Source organism: Diaporthe citri (assembly GCF_014595645.1).
Source record: "Diaporthe citri strain NFHF-8-4 chromosome Unknown scaffold_16, whole genome shotgun sequence".
NCBI lineage: Eukaryota > Fungi > Ascomycota > Sordariomycetes > Diaporthales > Diaporthaceae > Diaporthe > Diaporthe citri.
The window spans coordinates 476,020-499,575 of record NW_025064861.1 but is presented as its reverse complement, the minus strand read 5'-3'; the positions used below and the strand labels follow the sequence as shown (position 1 = coordinate 499,575).

At 28.1% G+C, this 23,556-nt stretch overlaps 4 protein-coding genes across 4 annotated transcripts; 2 read left to right on the top strand and 2 right to left on the bottom strand.

Moving 5' to 3' along the window:
- Positions 1-11,878: 11,878 nt before the first annotated feature.
- On the bottom strand, positions 11,879-12,829 carry INS49_005313 (uncharacterized protein; the record flags this gene model as incomplete). Its single annotated transcript, XM_043166094.1, has 2 exons — positions 11,879-11,977; positions 12,035-12,829. 2 exons carry the CDS (start codon positions 12,827-12,829, stop codon positions 11,879-11,881), a joined length of 894 nt encoding a protein of 297 aa, XP_043017353.1.
- A 3,329-nt stretch (positions 12,830-16,158) lies between these two features.
- On the bottom strand, positions 16,159-17,136 carry INS49_005312 (uncharacterized protein; the record flags this gene model as incomplete). The annotated part of the gene is made up of 2 exons (XM_043166093.1): positions 16,159-16,172; positions 16,731-17,136. 2 exons carry the CDS (start codon positions 17,134-17,136, stop codon positions 16,159-16,161), a joined length of 420 nt encoding a protein of 139 aa, XP_043017352.1.
- Positions 17,137-18,658: 1,522 nt separating this feature from the next.
- On the top strand, positions 18,659-20,478 carry INS49_005311 (uncharacterized protein; the record flags this gene model as incomplete). Its single annotated transcript, XM_043166092.1, has 2 exons — positions 18,659-18,908; positions 19,079-20,478. 2 exons carry the CDS (start codon positions 18,659-18,661, stop codon positions 20,476-20,478), a joined length of 1,650 nt encoding a protein of 549 aa, XP_043017351.1.
- A 2,448-nt stretch (positions 20,479-22,926) lies between these two features.
- INS49_005310 (uncharacterized protein) lies at positions 22,927-23,203 on the top strand (the record flags this gene model as incomplete). The annotated part of the gene is made up of 2 exons (XM_043166091.1): positions 22,927-22,939; positions 23,013-23,203. 2 exons carry the CDS (start codon positions 22,927-22,929, stop codon positions 23,201-23,203), a joined length of 204 nt encoding a protein of 67 aa, XP_043017350.1.
- Positions 23,204-23,556: the final 353 nt, after the last annotated feature.

Sequence of the window (23,556 nt, the reverse complement as noted above, 5' to 3'; positions counted from 1 at the left end):
GAAATTATAGCTATTTAATAAAAGCTAAGATACTTATTATATAATATATTATTATATTATTTAAATTTACTATTTATTTTTATTAAATATTACTTATATATTAATAATATTTAAAATTTAATATTCATTTTTATATTAATTTAATTTAATGCTTATACTTTTTTCATAAATATTTATTTAGCTTATATAATTATTAAAAATAAAATAAATAAACTTATTATTATACTTAATAAAATATTTATAGGATATTTATATTTTTTAAATTTATAATGTTAAATTTATATTATTAATAAAGATAATAAGGCTATATTTATAGCTTTTTATAAATTTTTAAATTCTTAATATTTAAAAATAATGCTTTTAAATAACTTTTAAATATATACTTTAATAAGCATTAATATATTTTTTAACTTAAACCTTATTAATTAAGATAAGCTTTTAAGTTTTTTTAATAAAAATATAAATATCTTTAAAAATAAAGGTTAAATTAAAGCTTTATAAAATAAATAGCTTAAGATTTACCTTAAGTAAAATTAATAAAATATAATTTTAAAAAAGTATAAAGTTTACCTTATAACCTTAAAAAACGCTAAGATTATTAATAAAACTTTAAATAAATTGCAAATTATTAAAAAAATTAAATAAATAATTTAATTTATTTCCTTTTCTTTTTCTATATTTATTATTTAATAAATAATGTTAAATAATACCTAAAAAGGTTATATAGTAATTAATATTTAAGAATTAAATTATATATTAATTCTTAATGCTATTATTTTCTTTTATTAATAGTAAATTTATTTTAAATCTTAATAAATATTTATTATTATAATAGCTTATGGATAATTTATATTTAATTATATTATTATAAGATATTATAATAGCTTAGCTTATATATAATAATAAATAAATTAGCTTTTTAAAAATATACTTATTAAAGCATATATTAATAATATAGTTATTATTATTAATAATTCCTTATAAAATTATATTAATAATATTTATTTAATTTTTAATTAATTATAATAAAAGAATATTTTAATAAGCTTAAAAAAATCTTATTTTATAATATTAATAGCTATTATGCTTAATTATTATATTAACTTTTTTACCCTTTTTATAATTAAAGAATGCTTAAAGGTTATTAAAGCTTTGGAATTTCCTTATTTATTAAAGGATTTAAAATATTTTATTAACCTTGCAAATTATATAAGATATAACGTTTTATATTTTATAATAAAGATTAAAACTTTTAAATAATAAAAGATAAATTTCTTTTAATTAAATGCCTTAATAAAGTTAAAGGGTAAAATAGCTTAAAAGAATTAAATAAAATAAATTATATTTACTTTACTTAGCAATATAAAGAAAATTACTTTTAATATTATAAAATAAAACTTAATTAAGTTTATATTTATTATATACTTTAATTTAAAAAGGTATTTATTTATTAATTTTAATATATTTATATTTAAAATTAAAGTATAAGTTTATTATATAATAAACTTAATTATAAAGAAACTTATAAAAAATAATTATATTATTATATATTTATTGCAAACTTTAATTAAAATAATTATATACTTTAGCTATACTTTATTCTTTGCAAAATATTAATATTAAGCTATAAAAATAAAACTTTTTAGCTATATATAAGTATTTAAAAAATATTAATATTAAATTAATATTATTAAGCATTATTTTATAATTTATATAAACTACTTAGTAATTCTTACCCTTTTTAAATAACTTAATATTATTAACTTTATTATAGCCTTAATAAATAATAAAAAATTAATTTATACCCTTAAATATATAAATGTTTTTAAAATTAATTTATTATATAAATTAAAAAAAAATATTATATTAAATGCATTATTATATAACGTGGTTTATTAGTAAGTGGGCAGTATTAATGAGTGGGTATTTTTATAATATTTACCAACTTTTATTAACGCTAACACTTACTTAATGCATTTAATTTATTAAAAATTAGCATTAATTAATGCCAACTATATTTAATTCCTTATTTCTAATTAATTTCGTTAATTTAAAGGGGTTAGCATAAGTATAATGCTAATTTAAATAGGCTAACTTTTAATAAGAAAATTGCATTTTACATTAAATAATGCTAATTATATTATTAAAAATACAGTTTATTATAAATTATTAAAATAAATATATTTATATTAATTAATATTAATTAAGCTAAATTTATTATAATATAATTAAAATTTAATTAATTAAACCCTTTTTTATTTTTCTTATAAGTTTTTATATTATATTTAATCTCGCTATAATTACTATAGCATCTTTTAATTAATTTGCTATAAATTACCTTTTTAATATTATTACTTATTTTATTAATTAGCTGCTTTTTTTTTATTTCTCTTAAATAAAAGCTTAAAATTCCTTAATTATAAATGCTTTTTTAAGCTGCATTTAAGTTTTTTTAGCCCTTTAATATTTAATAAGTATTATATTAATATTTTAAAGCATATAAATTTGCTTGCTTATTATAATAAGTAAATGCATTATTATTTATGCATGCTTTATTAATTAATTAATAATCTTTATAATTAATATAAAAACGCTTTTTTAATAAGTAAAAATCTTGCTTTTAATATAATTTAATTATTAAATAATTTATTAAGTATTTAATAATATTTAAAACTTTTATTTTTAAGGAAAAATAAAAAGGGATTATATTAAAGTTTATAAGTAAATATTAAGCTTAAAAATTATAAAATTAAAATTTTAAGGAGAAATTTTAACTTTTTTAAATATAAATTTAATATTTTTTATTATAAAAGTCTTATTATAAGCTACCTTAAATATAAGAAAGAACTTAAATTTAATAATATAATTAATAAAGGCTTAAATAAAGAAATTAATCTTATTATTATATATATATTTTAAAGATAAATATAATATAATATTTAATAATTAAAGTAAATAAAATAAATATAATAATATATTAATAATAATAATTTTATTATCTTTATAATATTAATTAAATTTAATTAATATATAGCTTTTATAATTATTTATAATTAATATTTAATAATTAATATTTTTCTTTAACTTAATATACTTATTAAAGTATTAAATTTATTTTAAATTAATTTTATTATTTATTTATTTATTAAAAATAAGCTTAATAATTTAATTATTTAAAAATTTTAACTTTATTACTTAATTAATAAAGTAATAAGCGCTTTAAATAATTATAAATAATAAGATTTATAATTTATTTATATTAATATATTTAATAATAATTACTTATTTTTAATTATTAAATTAAATTAATTTAACCTTTTTATATTTATTAATATATATAATAATTATTAATAAAGAAATTTATTTATTATAAAGTTAATTTTATTAAAGTTATAAAGGTTATTATTTATAATTTAATATTTAGCTATTATATTATAAAAAAGCTTAAATTAATTCTTAATAATCTTTAAATTTTTATAAAAAGCCTTTTAATAATTATAAAGATAATTAAACTTAGTTTTAAAGCTTAATTATATATTTATAAAATATTAAGCTTAATGCTTATTAATAAGTTTAATATTATATAATGCTAATAAAAGGTTAATTATATTTTCTATATTAAAAAATTATAAAAGAAATCCTTTAATATCTTATTTAATAATATATTAAATAAGTATTTGCTTTTTAATTTAATTAAGTTTATATATATTAATATATAATTCTTTATAAAAGTATTATTAATTTATTTTATGCTAAAGAGTTATTTAAGAAATATTAAAAATATATATAAATATTATTACTTTTAAGGGTTTTTAATTAGCTTTTTTAAAGTTATAAATAGCTTAAATAGTTAAAAGGATTTTATTTTTTTAAATAAAGGATATATATTATAATTATTAATTTTTAATGCATTAAATATTTAAATAAATAAATTAAAATAAAATTAATGCGAAAAATTAAGATATAATTAGCATTAAAAAGAAGCTAACTTATATAAACCTTAATAACTTTTAATTATATTATATTTATACTAACTTCTTTAAATTAATGAAATTAATTAAAATTAAGGAATTAAATATAATTAGCATTAATTAATGCTAATTTTTAATAAATTAAATGCATTAAGCAAGTGTTAACATTAATAAAAGTTAGCAAATATTGCAAAAAGTGTCTACTTACTAATACTGCCTACTTACTGGTAAACTACGTTATATTATTATTAAATATATTATTATTAATTAAAGATAATAAACTAAATAATTTCTTAAATAATTAAAATAAATATTAATTATTTTTCTTAAAAATATAATTAATAACCCTTATAATACCTTTAAAATTAAATTTATAAAATAAAAATATATATATTAAAATATCTCTTAACTTTTATAAATGCCTTTAAAATAGTTATTAAATAAACCCTTAATAAGTAAAAATTTTAAATATAATATAATAAAATAATGCTTTTTATAAAAATAAAGCTATCCTTTTATTTAAAATTTATTTTAACTTTATTTAAAAAATATTAAATAAAGATAAAATTCTTTATTTTTATATTTTTTAATTATATATAATTAAAATCTTAAAATTTATTAATATTAATAGCTATTATAATTATGCTTAATTTAATAAATCTTTTTAACTTTTTTATATTAAAAAATTATATTTTAAGTTATATAAATTTACTTATTGCTATTTTAATTATTAAATTTTTAATATTAAAAAATATAAAGCTTATAAAAGCTTATAATTATTACTTAACTTATTATATTTATATTATTAAATTATAATAAACTTTATCCTTAAATTTCCTTTAATAAAAAGCTATAATTATATCCTCTTAATAATTTATAAATTCTTAAAGAATTTATTGCTAATGCTTAAAAAATTAATATAAAAAGTTATAAAATAAGCCTTCTTTTTATTATAATATTTACTTTAAAATAATTAAGGCTATTTAAAAGTTATCCTTTTAAATTAAAACTTTAAATTCTTATTAAATATTTAATTATTAATATAAAAATTATTTAAAATAAAGCTGCTTTATATAATTATATATTATTTATAAATTAATAGTTAATTAAAAAAAATAATATAAAGTATTAAATTTATGTTTTGCTATTTTATTTATAGCCTTAATAATTTATAAAAATAATTAAATACTTTGCTATAAATATAATTTAAATATTATAATAATAAATCTTAATAATAATAATAATAATAATTTATTTATATTATTTTAAGCTATTATTAGCTAAAAACTATTTAATATATAATCTTTTTATTAATTTATTTATAAAGAAAAACTATGCTAAATAATTAAAAAAAACCCTTATGCTGCAACCTCTTTACAATAATGTAACTACTTATCTACGCTATATTAAGTAATATAAGCTTTATACCTATACTTAAAAATCCTTAGGAAGGGAAATTTTTCCTTTTACTTTATAACTCTTTTGCAAGGTTTTTAATTTATTTATTTATTATTTCTTAAATAAAAAGATGGTAAAAAACCATTTATATAAGTAATAAAATTTAAGTTAAGAAGTATAAATAATTATAACCCCTTATTTATTTTTCTTCCTTCTTTTTTTAATAATATATTATTCTTTAAATAAGTTCTTAGCTATTAGTAATCTTATAAAGTACTTAAGTACTTTATGGTAGCGTTATAATTTCTTTATAACCTTTCTTTAATAATTCTTAGCTTTATACCTTTATTATTATCTTTATAATTTATTTATAATTTTTATTATATTAAATAATATTAAAAATATAGCTAAGGCTTTAAATTAATATTTCCGCCTTTATTTTATAACTTTTAGCAACCTTATTAAGTTTTTTAATAGAATTAATAATAATAATAATAATTTTTAAAAGGTTTTAACGTTTTCTTAAAAGTATTGTTATATTAATATTATAACTTTTAAGAAATTTAGCTTTAAGGGCATTACCTTAGCTATTATAAAAAGCATTATTAATAACTTTATTATAACCTTTCTTAAAGCCTTTAAGGTAATATTTATAAATATAACTAAGCTTAATTATATCTTAACTTATACTTAAACTTTTAAAATATTAAAATAAGTTCTTAATAAGTTTATTATAATCTTTAGCTATTTCTTTATTATTATTATTATTTAAGGTTGCATTTTAAATAATATTTATTTTTACTATATTTATATTAAATATTATGCTAATTATAGCTATTTTATTATAACTTCTTATATTTAAGCTATAAGTATATCTTTATAATTCTATTATATTCCTTTTATAATCTTACTATTAATTATTTAAATAAAAGGAAAAGCAAAGAATTGCTATTAATATTATAAGGGAAATTATTAAGCAAATTATATTATTATAAAATCCCTTTAATACCTTTTTATAATTTATTTTTAACTTCTTTATAAATTTATATTAAAGCCCATACCCTTAAAATTAATACAGCTTTTTTTAATATTATTTGCATCTTACGCTTAACTTTTAAAATTAAAAGCTTTAATAACGCTGCTAGCATTATAATCTTTATAAGTATTCTTTGCTTTATTTTCATAATCTTAATTAATATTTATAGCTAAATAATTACCATTATTTTTTTCTTAATAAGTATTTATATATAATTAATAAGTTTAAATCCGGTAAGGCAAAGTTCGTAATTGCTAAGACGTTTTAGGCTGCTATTTGCAAGCCCTTCATGACTTCCAAGAGTATTAATAAACCAAACCTTTAAAAGGTTCTTAATGCTATTAAAGAAATTCGCGATAAGGTTGCAGAAAACCGCGTTCTCCTTAACCATATTTATTGCAAGTTATGCCTTTTTAATAACCCGCACTAAGTTTGCAATAAGTCTATTTATACTAAGGATAATAGCGATATCTTTAAGACCTTTAATATAAAGTCTTCGGCTCCTATTATTACTTATCTAAATAAGGTTGTTATAATTAAGGATGAGTAGCTAAGTGTTCGCTGCGTCTTTTTCGCAACTCTTTTAGGCGCACTTTTATAAACTCCCATAGCAGCATCGGCTTAGTACGCTAAGCTAGTTGGATAGTTATAATAAATCTTAAGTAATTAAGACTTCCTTAAATAAAATTATTAAAGGCTTTACCTTAAATAATATCTTAAATATTATTATAAATTAAGTACTTTATTAATTATTAAATTTTCCTTAAAGCTATATTTATATATATAACGCCTTAATATTTATAATAATAATAATAAAAGCATACTTTAATAAATAATATTTTATATAATTTTTAAATATAAAGTATAAGTATTACTTTAATTATATAAAAAATATAAAATTTTATAAAATATTAACTATAAATATAAGCCATAATATATAAGCCCTTTTAAAATTATAAAAAGAATTAATTATTTTATATACTAATTTAACTTTTTATATATATAAAAGCTAAAGTATAATATTATTTTTATTAATTACTTTAAATTATACTCTTTAAATTTATTTAATTAAAATATACCTTAAATTAAACTTATTTAAATTCAAAATTATATAAAGCATATAATTAATTAATAATACTTAAAATTAAAGAATATAAAATATTTTATTAAATATATTAAATTAAAACTTAAACTTTAAAAATAAATAACCTTGCTATAATTAAAACTTAATGCATAATTATTATTTAATAAATTCACTTATAAATAACTATTTATTATAAACTTAATATAATAATTATTATTAATAATTACTATTAATAACTATTATTAATAACTTATAATAATATTTACTTAAAACCTTTACATAAAAAAATAAAATAAATATAATATTACTTAAAGCATAATTTTAATTTTTTCTTAAGAATTATAAATTCTTTCTTCTTTTTTATTTTTTTATTTATTTTTATTTAATAAAAGATATATTTAAAATAGCCTTATAATTTAAGCTTATTATTAATAATAATAATAATAAAAAATAAAAGTAAAAAGCTATTTAAAAATAAACTTAAATAATATAAATTTAAAGTAAAATATAAAGCTATAAATCTTTTTTAAAATTTAAAGCCTTAAATTAAAAATATTAATAATATTATATATTAAAATAATTAAATTAGCTTAATAAGTATTATATATAAGAAACTTATATATTATATTATAAATAATTCTTAATTTTAATAATATTAAAATTAATAAATTTAATAAAATTATAAATTTCTTTACTCTTATTTACTTAATATAAAAATAAAAATATAATAAAAAACTTTTATAATTTATTAAAAGGTATAAAAAGAAGAAATATAAGTAATAAATATATATTTATAATAAATTATAAAATATTATTAATAAAAAATTTAATTAATACTTTTTTTATATAAATATAAAAATAAACTAATTAATTAAAAAAGTCTTAACTTTATTATATTCTTTATAATATTTATTTAATATAATAAGTTATAATATTTCTTTTTCTTAAGCTAAATTTTAATTTAAATTTAAAAAATCCTTAAATAAAAACAATTTTAATAAAAACAGTAAAGCTATTAAATTTATATATAATAAAATTAAAAAAAACTTACTTAAAAAACTACCTTTTCTTAATAATTACTTCTTTAATAATAATTTTAATATTTATATTATATTATTTTAAATTTAAAAATATAATTTATTAAAAAAAATTAATTAAAAAAAATTTAATATAATATTTATAATAAATTTATAATATAACTTAAAGAAAATAAAGTTTAATATATTTTTATAACTTATTATATTTATAATTAAAAATGCAATAACTGTTTAATTTATATTACTTTCCTTATTTATAATAAAATATATTAATATTAATTTATATTCTTTATTAATAGCATTCTTACCTTTAATAAAATAATAAAAATATAAGTAATATAAAATAAAAAATATTAAATTTATTATTAAAGTTAATAAATAATAAGCTTAAATTATAAAATTATAATTAAAAAATATTAAATTAAAGTTTTAATAAAAGTTACTTTAAATATAATTTAATTTTAATATTATATATATTATTAACTTAAAAAATTAATTAATTAAGAAAAATAAATAAATTAATACTTTAAAAAATAATTATTATACTTTATTTATTAAAATAATTATAAATAATTTAATATTTTTCTTATTATTTAAAATATTATAAATATTATTATTAAATTATTTAATAATAAATATATTTTTAAACTAAAAGCTTTTATAAATAACTTTAAATTAAATAAAAATATAAAAATAATTAATTATAAGGAATATAATAAATTATAAAATAAATCTTAAAATAACTTTAATGCTTTAAAGAATAAAAATAAAAATTATAACGTGGTTTACTAGTAAGTAACGTATATTAATAAGTAGCGTACTTTTGCAACTTTCACTAACTTTAATTAACCTTAACACTTACTTAATATAAATAATTTAATTAAATTTAATATTAATTAATACTAATTATAATTAAATCTTTATTTTTAATTAATTTACTTAATTTAAAGTAATATAAATAATTATAACTTAAATAAAAGTAATTAAGTTTTAATAAAGGGATTATTTTTTAATAAAAATTACATTAATACTTTTTATATTAATTTCTTATTTATCTACTTATTTAAATATTTAATGCATTAAAAATTAATAATTATAATATTAAAACCTTTTAAAAAAAATAAAATACTTTTAATTACTTAAGTAATTAAATACTTTTAAGAAAAATATATTAAACCTTTTAAGTTATATAAAATTATATAAATCTTTAATATTTTTAAAATTATACTTTATTATAAAATAAATTAATAATGCTTTTATAAATAATTATATATTAATATATATAAACTTAATTAAATTAAAAAATAAATATTTATTTAATATATTATTAATTAAAATATTTAAGAATTCCCCTTATAACTTTTTAATATAAAAATATAGTTAACTTTTTATTAATATTATAAAATATTAAACTTATTAATAAGCATTAAGCTTAATACTTTATAAATTAATAATTTAGCCTTAAAATTAAGTTTAATTATTTTTATAATTATTAAAAAGCTCTTTATAAAGATTTAAAAATTATTAAGAATTAATTTAAATTATTTTATAATATAATAATTAAATATTAAATTATTAATAATAATCTTTATAATTTAAATAAAATTAACTTTATAATAAATATAATTACCTTATTAATAATTATTATATATATTAATAAATATAAAAAGATTAAATTAATTTAGCTTAATAATTAAAAATAAGTAATTATTATTAAATATATTAATATAAATAAATTATAAATTTTATTATTTATAATTATTTAAAATGCTTATTATTTTATTAATTAAGTAATAAAATTAAGGTTTTTAAATAATTAAATTATTAAGCTTATTTTTAATAAATAAATAAATAATAAAATTAATTTAAAATAAATTTAATATTTTAATAAATATATTAAGCTAAAGAAAAATGCTAATTATTAAATATTAATTATAAATAATTATAAAAGTTATATATTAATTAAGTTTAATTAATATTATAAAAATAATAAAATTATTATTATTAATATATTATTATATTTATTTTACTTATTTTAATTATTAAATATTACATTATATTTATCTTTAAAATATATATTTAATAATAAAATTAACCTTTTTATTTAAGCCTTTATTAATTATATTATTAAATTTAAGTTTTTTCTTATATTTAAGATAGCTTATAATAAGATTTTTATAATAAAAAATATTAAATTTATATTTAAAAAAGTTAAAATTTCTTTTTAAAACCTTAATTTTATAATTTTTAAGCTTAATATTTACTTATAAACTTTAATATAATCCCTTTTTATTTTATTTTAAAAATAAAAGTTTTAAATATTATTAAATGCTTAATAAATTATTTAATAATTAAGTTTTATTAAGAATAAAATCTTTACTTATTAAGAAAGCTTTCTTATATTAATTATAAAGGTTATTAATTAATTAACAAAAAGTATATAAATAATAATATACTTACTTATTATAATAAGTAAATAAATTTATATATTTTAAAATATTAATATAATACTCATTAAATATTAAAGAGCTAAAAGAATTTAAGTATAGCTTAAAGAAGTACTTATAATTAAGGAAATTTAAGCTTTTATTTAAGAGAAATAAAAGGTAAAGTAATTAGCTAATAAAATAAGTAATAAAATAAAAAAGTTAGTTTGCAATAAATTAATTAAAAAATGCTATAATAATTACAATAAAATTAAACATAATATAAGAACTTATAAAAAAGATAAAAAAGGGTTTAGTTAATTAAATTTTAATTATATTATAATAAATTTAGCTTAATTAGCATTAATTAATATAAATATAGCTATTTTATTAATTTATAGCGAATTATATTTTTAAGGGTATAGTTAACATTAAATAATGTTAAATACATGTTTTCCATTAAAAGTTAATTAGTTTAAATTAATATTATAATTATATTAACACTTTTAAATTAATAAAATTAATTAAAAATAAGGATTTAATTATAATTGGCACTAATTAATATTAAATTTAATTAAAATATTTACATTAAGTAAGTGCTAAGATTAATTAAAGTTGGCAAAAGTTGTAAAAGTGCGTTACTTATTAATATATGCTACTTATTAGTAAAGCATGTTAAGGAAAATAAAGATAATTTAAGCTTAATGCTTTACTTAAAAGATAAAATATAAAATAATTAATTTATTAAATGCACCTTTTAAAATTATTTATTAGCTATAAAAACGCCATTATTTTTTAAAAGGGGTAAATTATAAGGAAGGAGCATTATATAAACCCTTTATGGGCATTAATAGGTAGTTCTTAGCCCCTTAGCCCTTCGGCATAAACTTAAACAAAACCACAACCAGAAACCAAATACAACCCTCTTATTGCAGAACTCCCTGACACAGGCTCTGCTCTGGCCCGATGACGTCGATGGACAAGCCGAGCCGTCGCAGAGCCGAGTAGAAAGCATACGCTATGTTCTGCGTAATTCAGCCCCGTGTCTGTGTAGGACGAAGACTTGACGTCCCAGCTTCCACTGTATGCTCAAGTGGTTCAATAGCCCAGGTCCACATAGACGCATAGTCGTAGACCACGGCCACGTCACCCTGAGGCTCATGTGTGCTGTTTGCCCCGAATTCCTGACGTAGGATCGGAAGGTCATTCGCCGCAACATCTTGCACTTGGAAATAGCCCTCGTCCTGGCTTCCGTCTGAAATATGAAGACCAGAGAGGGTTTGTTCCTGTGCATATGGCACCTGGCGCCAGCGGAAGTAGTCGACGATATCGCCCGACGCGGCGAATGTCTCAAGAGTCCACAGGCGGACCATGCCGTCCCACGGCGACACGCGCGCCGAATTCCAGTTTAGTACTCCAGGCTCCATCTCCATCACTCCAAAAGGTCCTTGGGTCTCACCGTATGCAGCGCCCGCGATGCCCCTGTACAGAGCATGGTGCAAGGCCTGGTAGTCTGGAAGCCCCGTGCGGAGTGTGTCGAAGAGGTCTTGGCTCGACAGCCATGAATATTGACTAGGGCCAGCAAGAGCGTACTGATCAAACGTAGTAACATCGACGCCGACCTCCTTGGCGAACTTGTAATGATCAAAGTCGGTGAACTGCATCATGAAGTTGGTTGTGATGGCTTGATCTGGGGCATGTTCCCGGAGGATTTGTGCCTGTTCCTTGGCGAACCCAACAACCATGTCCGACGAGAATGTGTAAAAGTCGAGTGTCTCCAGCTCGTTAGTTGTGTATACCTTGAGATAGGGCGGCAAGACGTCGTCGAATGAATGGTATTGGTTCGACCAAAAGACCCCGGCCTGAGCGGCATTCATGGCGTCGACCGTTCCATACTTGTTTTGCAGCCACTGTGTGTGGAAAACAAAACGTTACCCCCCCCCTGTCGTCTTGGTTAGCTGTCCCCCCCCGCACTAAAATTTAGCTGTGGAAGCGAAATATGCACCAAGATTACCAAGGATAACCTCGTTATTATCGCTGCATACCTAATTTAGCAAAAGAGAGGCTGTGATAATGCAGCTAACCTTTATATAACTGCAGATATTGCAGTTTTATTTATGCTTAAACTTATCGCTATTAAATAAGTAGCTGCAAGCTAAATTTCGCTATAGTAAAATAATGATTTAATGATATTAAAAGAGGGTTATAATAATGAATATTATAGCCCTTAACATGCCCTTATTAATGCCGTTAAATGCTGTTAAACTAAAGTAATGGGCTTTAAAAGTACGTAATATTTTTTAGCATAGCAAGCCCTTTAAGCATTATTAATGCCTAATTATCGCTATATAAAAGCTTAAAGATCTTCTTTTTAATAAGTTAAATATATATTTTAATAAAATGCAATGCTTTTTTATAAAGGTATATTAAATTAATATTATTATATTAATTATTGCAAAGGCCCTTAAGGCATATAATTAAATTAATAAATGGGTATATATATTGGCTTAGCAATGCAATAAGGACCTTTAAAGCTATTATCTTTTTAAAATCTTTAAGCTATGGCATATTATTAAGATATTTATCTTTTATAATAAATTAAGACTTAATAAGCGTAATAATATAAGAAAAATAGGCTGGGCATTATTAAGGTATACTTCTTAAGTTAAGAGTCTTTTTAAATAAGGCGCTTGCTTTTATTTACTATTAGCAATTATAATTAGCAATCTTCTTAACGTTATAATATATAAGGAGCATATAATAAAGAAGTTCTTTTTAATATAGCTTCTTAAAAAGGTTTTCCTTTAAATAAATGCTTATTTAAGCTCTTAATTAATCCTTATAATAAATAATACCTTATAGCATTATAATTACGTTATTTATATAGCTATTAAGGCAAGGGGTATTTAAGTAATATATTTACCGCCGTATTCCCTTAATTTTAACTTAATTAAGGCGTATTTTAAGGATTTAAAAAAGTATATTTATTATTAATATTAATATAAGATAAATAACTATAATAATAATAAGAAATTTATAAGTTTTTTATACTTAAGCACTTTAAAGGTTGGTTGGTATATAAAGGCAATTAAGGGATATTTCCGCTATATATATATATTAAAGAAGAGATTTAAGGGTAGTAATAGCAATAAAGGGTAATAAAGATACCATATAATTAAAAGAAGGGTAAAAAAAGCAATATTAGTAAAAAGAAAAGAGTATTGCAATAAGGTTATTTATAGCAAGTTTTTTAATAATAGGCAAGTTGGCAAAAAAAAAATGTTAATAAAATAATTAAAGAAAGATATTTAATAATTTATTATAAGGAATATACTTAATTTTCTTAATTAACTTTTTAAATATTTAAAAAAATATTTTTTTTTTACATATAATTACTTTATTAACTATTTTGCTAACTATACTACTCTTTCGCAAATAACGTTAATTAAACGCTTAAAATCCATTAAAAAACGCCTTAAATTTACTTTTTAATATTAATACATTACTAATTAATATTAAGGGGCTTTTCGCTTATTAAAAATTATGATTTTCATCCTATATTAACGCTAATAACGACAGCAAGTCTTCTTCCTCCTTATTATTCTTAAAAAGCCTAAAGAAGTCCTTTTTCTTCTTTAAGTACGGCTTTATAAGCCTTTTAATTAATTTAATATTATTTAAGCCCTTTTTATTAAATTAAATATCCTCCTTTAAGTACAAAGCTTAGAGATTAACGCCCTTATGCTTTATAATCTTTTGCAACTTTATTAATTACCTTTTCTTTATTAATATATAAAAATGCTTTTATAGGGCCTTAAATATAAAGTCTTTGCTAAGAGCCTTTTAATTATTAAGTACTTATGGCAGCAATAATGAAAGCATAAGTAGTTAATAATAGCGTATAGGGCTGCCTAGGCGAAAAGCTGCTAGCGTTGGTAGTATTGGCAGCCCTTTAAAGCCCCTTAATAGGTATGCCGATAAAGGCGCTAATAGCGCCGACGGCGGCATTGCTAAGTGCCTATATGCAAAGCCAAGGGCGTGAAAATTAATTAATGGGTTAACCATTATATTAATACTACTTTCCTTTTGCTTATTGCCCTTTTTAGGCTTCTTTTGCTTATATATAAGGCTAATACCATTATTACTAAGTTTCTTATTACTTTTATTAGCTTTAACAGCATTTATTTACTTAATAAAAAGCTCTTTTAAAGGCCCTTAAACGGCAACCTTACTATTAATTATTACTTATACTTATAAATTTAAATTAACGTTAATAATATTTATATACATGCCATTTTTCTTAATATAGCATTATTATTATAAAAAGTTCCCCTTATTGCAATAACAATAATTAACCTTATAATAAGGACCCTTAAAGCATTATTATATTTATATTAGCTTTTTATAAGCCTTAAAAATAAGTAATTAATTACCATTTATTATAATTACTATATAAGCAATAATTAACCCTTCCTAAGAGCTTTAAGATAATGATAACTTTTTTATTAAAAAGATACTTTTTAAGCGCTTAGCTATTAGCAAACTATTTGCTAGGCTAGGCATTAACCTTATTAATAAAGAAGGCTTAAAAATCTTAATACTTAATTGCTTTAATATTATAATGCCATAGAGCGTTATTTATATTACTAAGAATATTACTTTATAAGTATATATAATTATAAGATAATAAAGACCCTTGCTTAATAAAAATATCTTTATAATCTTATTGCTAAGAAATTCTCCCTTAGGATGCCTTTTATTTTTCCTTGCCATACCTAACTAAACTAGGAATATTCTTATTTATAGCTAACAACCTACCTTAAATAAGATTTATAATAGCTTAATTATTATATCCCTTATATTAATAAGCTTAGCCTTAACTTAATTCTTTATTTTAAAAAAAAGCTTATTAAGTAATAAATTAATATTAAAAGCTTTATATTTATTATTATTAAACTTAAAGCTTTATTACTTTATTAACGGCATTAAAAAAGCCTTTATATTAGTAATTTTTATATATAATATTAAAAATGCTTTCCTTAATAACTTTCTTAATAAAGGATAGCTTTTTAGCTCCTTAATATTATTACCCTTAATATTATTAGTTAATAATAATAATTTAAATATATTTAATATTTCTTAATTAGTATGGGCACCCTTAGCTTTATTTAAGCTGCTTAAAGCGTTATTTTTATTAAGAATGTCTTTAAAGGTAACCTCCTTAACATTCTTAGCGGCATGTTAAGCAATATGTTAAGTAGCCGTTTGCTTATTTTAAGAGGGCTTTAATTAGGCTGCTAGCTTTTATTTTGCAATAATAACAGCCTTTATCTTCGCTATTGGCTTCTTTATATATAATAATGTTATTAATTAATTAATATATATTTTATTAATAAAGTAAATAACTTAACGTTATAAATAAGTATATAGTTGCAATAGCTAGGCTTTTGCTTCTTAAGGGTTGTTAAAATAAGTTATTAATTAATTTAAATAAGTTATAATTACCTTAGGTTAGGGTTAATAAAGCATATGCCCCTTAATATAATGGGCTTAAGTTAATTCTGCTATTCTTAATTATTTTAAAGATATATGCAAAATGGGGTTATGATAACCTCTTTTTTGCTAAATTGGGTGCATAATGATATTAATAAGGGTGTCCTTGGTAATCTTAGTGCGTATTTCGCTTCCACAGCCAAATTTTGGTGCGGGGGGGGACAGCTGACCAAGACGACAGGGGGGGGTAACGTTTTGTTTTCCATACACAGCAGGTCCTAAAACGCTTAACAGCATCTGGGTCGTACGTCCGCACCGTGCCGTGACACCCAAACTCGTTGTCCAGCTGCCATGCCACGACCGTCGGATTGCGCCCGTAGCGTTTGGCAAGAGCATGCGTGATGTTCTGGCTCAGCTCGCGATACGAAAATGAACTGAAGCTGTAGTATCTGCGAGAGCCGAAGGTATAGGTGGTGTTGGTGACGTCGACGAACATGGTACTCGGGTAGTTGTTGACAAGCCATTCCGGAGGGGAGGCGGTTGGTGTGCCAATGACGGCCTTCAAATCGTACCGTCCCAGGAGCTCAATTGTTTTATCAAGCAGAGAGCAGTCGTACATGCCTTCCTCCGGCTCCAAGACGGCCCAGTCGAACTCATTGATGCGGACGTACGAGATGTTGAGGTCTTTCATGGCCGCGATGTCCGGCTCCCACACGGACTCTGGCCATTGTGATGGGTAGCAGTCAACAGCGAGATGTAGACCACTCGGCCAGCGGCTCCTTGAAGGCCCTGCCGAGCTGTTGTTGCTGTCCCTAACGACATATTGGCTCCCAGCAGACCGAGGTCATGAAGCGGTCGTACACTGGGCCAGGGCGGCCAGCAGTGTGAGGTCGAACCAGTACATTACAAGCGAACTTTACTCCAGGCCCGACGACTGGGAACGAGGTGAGTGAGTCTGAGGAGAGGCTCCAAAGGCTCTACCGGGACACGGACAAGACATTATATACAGGCGTGGAGGGCCAGAGGCCTGGCATGTTGACCATCGGCGTGGACGGGACGGGTACGTATGCCAGCACCCGATGGATAAGTGCGGTCTACAGGTCCTGGAGTTCCATGTCACGAAGGCGTCAGGATGGCACCAGGTGCCCGCAATGGGCCCATGAAGCCTCCAGAGATCATCTCAACTTTAAAAGGAACCTGCACGCCTAGTGACCTTGTGCTCTTCCGTTGTTCTCCCGAGCCAGGGCTGGGAGTGGCTCGGCTGTGCAGGTCGGCCAATGACCCCGCGAAATCCTCCACCATTCTCCCCACCGCCCCATGGGGGGGGGGGGGCTCAGTGCGGATGGAGCCCGAGAGAAAATTGCGTCAGGGCCAGCACGCCGGAATGGGAGGTCAAGCAGTAGTACCACCCTATGCAGTCTGGCCGTTTGCCTGCGGTCCATTTTAAATTTGGGCGCTGGTAGACCGCTGGATAAGATCGGAAGAGGCCCTTGCACGTCTGGGTCCAGTCAGCACGCACTGGATGTATACTATGTCAAATTCAAGTATTTTATAACGCATGTGGACACCCTCCCCTAAGCACCGGCTCTCACCTGGACTCCGCATCGGGGAGGCCACTGCGCGATTTAACCGTCGGCAGCACGAGTCACCACCGTTACCACCGTTCATAGGGCACCTAGGTAGGGCTGAGGACGAGCGTGCTGCGAGGTCGAGAGCAAGTAGTCCACATCTATTGCGACCTTCTCTGCTTTAGGCCGTAGGCATGCCTGCACGAATTGAGGGGTATTGACCCGGCATGAAGGGTATAAGCCCACAGATAGTTCGGCCCGAGGTTCTCATCTCATCATTTGGCCCTTGTCCAGGGGCTTCCTTGTATACTGGATGGGTTCCTCTGTGATGTCCACAGAAGCACTGGGTAGCCTTTCGAGTCCGCAGATACAGCTTGGTTGTACTGACTTCTTTTGATGACGGGAAAAGGGTTAGGGTGGTCATTTGCTGGCCCTGCCGACGACGAGTGTGTCCGCGTGCTTGGCAGGCCGTGCCCCGGTCTCAGCGTCATAAGCTCTGAGACAAGGAGCTCTAGTTTCACTTTCACTCTCACTTGCCGTCCTTTGCCTGATAGCCGCGGGCGACCCAATCTTCCTGTCTATCTAGAGCCCGCAATATCATCAGAAGCCGACCAGCGCCCGCATTAGTCCATCGAGGCCGGCAAGATGGGCGAGAATGGCTTCAAATCAGAGAGCTCCTCTTCACTGAAGGACTTCCTAGCGTCCATTGCATCGATCAAGGGCGATCTGTCCAATATCACCGCGCCACCTTTCGTCCTCGACACGAAGTCTGTCGTCGAGCTACCTGCCTTCTGGGCCGAGCGGCCGTCCTTGTTTGTCGCCCCGTCGGCATCTCCGGATCCAGCAAAGAGGGCCCTGTTGGTCCTCCGCTGGTTCCTGTCCTCGCTCAAGAACCGTAAGCAGCTTTCGGATACGATCTTTACCCCCTCCAGAAGAAAGCTCTCCTATCTGTAGCCTGGGCCTCAAAGGTCTGAGCAGGCTGCAGGTTTCGAGACAGGCTATAGCCACACTGTGACCCACCCCTCCCCGTATCCATTTGGGACTACTCCCTCGTTGCCTCGATAGCTGACTCCGAATGTTCAGAGCAGTATGGCGGGCGGTCTGAAGAGGAGGGCGTGAGGAAACCACTGAATGCCTTTCTCGGTGAAGTTTTCCTTGCAAAGTGGGAAGATGCCAGTGGCGAAACCACCCTGGTTTCTGAGCAGGTATCCCATCACCCACCGGTCACGGCTTGTCGCGTCTGGAACGAGCAACATGGGGTCTTCGCCGAGGGCTTTACGCGCCAGGAAATCACACTCGGTCTTGGTAATATCACCATCAGGCAGCTGGGCCATGCTTTGCTCACCCTAGAAGGACACGGTGACGAGACTTACCTCATACCACTTCCCGATGTCAAGGTTAGAGGGCTCCTGGCTGGACTTGCTGGCACGTACCCTGAGCTTGAGGGGACTTATACGATCCCTTGCTCGTCTGGGTATTACTCCGTCGTCGAATTCAGTGGGAAATCTCTCCTGAGTGGCGGGGCTAAGAACGAAGTGTCGGCCAAGATTTTCGGGCCAGGGCGAGACAGCGCAGCAGGACACGAACCGCTTTACACAGTCGCGGGCCATTGGAACGAATCATTCACGGTTTACAACGGCGCGGAAGTATCAAAGGAGGCGTCGATAGAAACCGTCACCATCCAGGATCTCCCCACCACGCCACTGAAGCTTTTTGAAGAAGACCCCGGGGCTCAAGACCCTTGGGAGTCCAGACGCGCCTGGAAGGCTGTGCGCGAGGCCTTGCAGCGTAGAGACATGACGGGCGCAGCCAAGGCCAAATCAGCCATCGAACAGGGGCAGCGGGCCATGCGCAAAACCGAGGCGCGGGAAGGAAGGAGGTGGGAGGCTCTATTCTTTACACCCGAAAAGGAAGACAGGGTAGCAACCGAACTATATCGCAGCATCTTGAAGGAGTTGAAGCCGGAGGAAACTGTCGCGCTCTGGAAATTCAACCAGGAACAATGGAATAAAGGTCTTCAGAGGCCGTTCCGCGGGCTGTCGTTGCCCGACAACGGTACTAGACCCGTGGATGTGGCCCCTATCTCCGTTGGGAGGCGAAACATGTTCTCGGACTTGGACGATACCGACCTGGCATCCCCAGCATCATTCAAGACAGCACCGGAGTGTAATTCGAGCAGCACACAGAATGGGGCCGAGCCGCAGCGGGAACCTCCTGCCATCGGCACGCCCCCGGGAAAGTACATTCCACCCACCACTTCCGCCAGACAGAGTGTTGAGCAGAGCAGCGGTGGCCTGACTCCTTCGACTCCTTCTGTTTCTCCGTCTACACGAGGCAAGCGCCAGCGGGCGAGAGACTCTGTCGGGAAATTCAGAAAGTCTCTGTCGTCTGGCCTCTCCAAGATTGCCAGCCCTGTACGCTCGAGCGGTGACTCTGAACAGGCTGGGTCTCGCAAGGGGGAGTGAGTGAAGGATTGTGTCGGAAGTTCGTGAAAATCGAAAAGTACCGTTGGTCGCTTTCTTGAACTCGAGAGCTTGGCCCTGGAAAAGGTCTTCTGTGTTTTCCTTTTGCGCTTGGAGGCACCTGTTTTGTTGATACCACACTATACAAAGAAATAATCATATCAGAAATGTTGCGAAGGACCACAAGACCTTGTATATGCTGCAGGGTCCCACAAGCTCCCCTCTCAAAACATCCCATTACGATTCATATCATTGTTATCGTTGTCACGTTTACCAGCTGAGGGCTGGGGAAGGAGGGGGGGGTTCTCCTAGGATTCTGTTTCTGGAAATGTGCGGATCATTGATGTCAAAATGTTATACACGACTGATGGCCTGGGCCTCCATTACCTCCTCCATGGAGTGGCTAAGCCCTTTTAGGGCGACCTATGGCATAGCTTGCCATAACAGTGCTCCATTATGCTATCAGACTCTTCTGCATACTGACGGGCCACTTTGAGTGAGACTTGCCGGAGCAAACTTGAACACGTTCCTCGGCAAATGGCAGTGTTCTGACCAGCTATACCAATCATAACACAGGAGCTTGTCGCATATTAGCGTAGGCAGGATAATGATGGTAAACTTCATATGACAATGATTTCTGCCAACCCAACATGATGCGAAACCATCATGATATGCACGACATTCCGCCAGCTCTCTAAGTCTTGCGAGACATTTTTCAGGATTTGCTGTGCATGTAAGCTGCAGACCATGACTGGCGCTCACATCTGCCGGCTTCAATTCATACCTCATGGTGGCAGAATGAAACATACAACTTTAGCAAATACGGATTGCCAATGCGCGGGCGCCACTATGGATAGGATCGTTGTTAGAGCAGCCTGGAAAACAGCTAGGGATAACCAGACGGAGAGCTAATGAGACTCGAAAGCATCATAGAGGCTTTTTGGGAACGGTGTTCATGTCATATGTGTAGCTCGCAGTATTTCTTTTAAGGACTTGGCAGGCCTATAACATATAACCTGTAAGCATAGACAGGAAAGATACTATCTATAATGCAACTTCAATTGCCTACTAGATATAGAAGGTTATTATGCTGGAGTCAACCTACAAGATGTGTCCTGCTCAAAGCTGTCCGAAGGGAAGAATGCGCACGGGAGGCTATACCAGTAGAGTTTACCTCATGTGAAATTGTCCCAGAACGCGTGATCCTACCCCTGCCGAAAGATACCTGACAGGCGTGCGCTTTTTCTCAGTATGATACCATGGTATATGGCTCATAACTCAAGTTCAATAATTCCTGCTTTGTCTTCAATGCATTGCTTACTATTATAGTTACCAAAGGTATTATGGCAATTTAATTGTACAAGAACAGACCCTTTTCAGGCTATATAACAGTAAAGGGAATGTGGAAGAGGGCGGTGGGGCGGTGGGCCTTGCAGTGACTGGGAGTGCAAAGGCTTGTGTGGCTTATGCAGCAGATCCTGCTGACTTAGGAGTAGCCCGATATGTCTGGCGAAATTGATTCACACACCAATGCATCAGCTGCGGTCCAGCCTTTATTGGCATGCCGTGAGCACTTGAGCAGAAGGCAGTAGCTTATAGATGAAAGACAACTAGCCCATTCCAATAAAGCTCAAACCACTCATGTAGATATCCAATGGACAAGAAAAATGCCCAGAGGAAACGTTGACCCACGAGCATGCTAGGGCCAGCGCAAAAAAAGAGGGGTCGCACAGGACATGCAGTCTTTCTAAAGTAGCTACTGTGTTAATGCAAAAAAGTCATTATCAACGTACGAACTGTGGTCTGAAGATCATGTCCATTTTGTCCATCAGGCCGAGCCGTCGGATCTGGGCGGAGCTGTCCAGGGGTCATTACGTGCATTGCCGGGGCTTGGCCGGGATGATCCGGAAACACGGGGTGGAGCTGCAGGCAAGATCGGCCCATCACGGCGGCTGACGGTGCTGTTCTGTTGCTCTGGTGGCCTGACTGCACACAACCTGTGGCTCCAGGATCAACGCCAATCATGCGAGTCAATATGCAACTCGCGACCTCGCCGACCTTGGAGATGGAGCCACCAAAATTGCTTAAATATGTGTCTGGAATCCTACAACCACGCTGCCTCTCCGCCTGGGAAAGAGGAGCCGTGCATCTTCACCAAAGCAGCCTCGCGTCACACATTAAGACCACCTCAACTTCAACCCACGAGACAGACAAAAATCCGTGCCAAAGCCCGAGTCGGACAAGCAGCCACATATCTCAAACCACACCTTCAGTCATCAATCTCCTTACACATCGTATCCAGCAACCCACGCAGCAATGCTGGCAACCGCAGCACGACGTGCCGTCTCAGCAACAACACGAGTTTACCCACCAATTATGCCCTCGGCTGCAACAACAACAGCTGCTCGCCGAGGACTAGCCGGTGTCCGATGGGTCCCCACGATTTTCGCAATGGTTTGCATAGGTTCGTCCAAAACTCGACGCGGAACAAAACAAAGTAACACGTTCTGTACAGGAATTAATATGCGTCCTCGCAGGCTACGGCGTCTCTGCCTATAGGCGCAACCAGATCGAGACATACCTGTCGCGAACTGCCGATTTCGAGAAGCAAGACATGGACCGAAGGAGGAGATCGACTGTCTTGATGGATGCTTATGGGGACAAGTCCAGTTTGGAGGACATCGAGCGGGCAATGGCAATTTACGAATCGCAACAAGGAGACGAGTAAGGTTGAATCAACACTGAATGAGCAGGGGAAAAACACATACGGCCGGCGTTAGTCCTAGAGCGGTTTCGATGCATTTCACGGCGTTTATCTTCTGGAGCAATGGCAGGACTTGGGCGGCACAATACCACCTACTTTTTTGGGGACAAATAGCACATGGCGTTGCGGTCGACAGTAATGGAATATTCCCAACACAAAATTCAACTTGTGATGCACAAGTGGACGCATAGCTCTCCTCTGCCTACCAGGGGGAGGTGGGGTTTTCGTATAGGTGCTGCAAGCAAGTCAATGGAATAGCGACATAATAGACAGTATAAATTTGTGTGTGTTTGGCATGACTTATTCGTCACTAACAT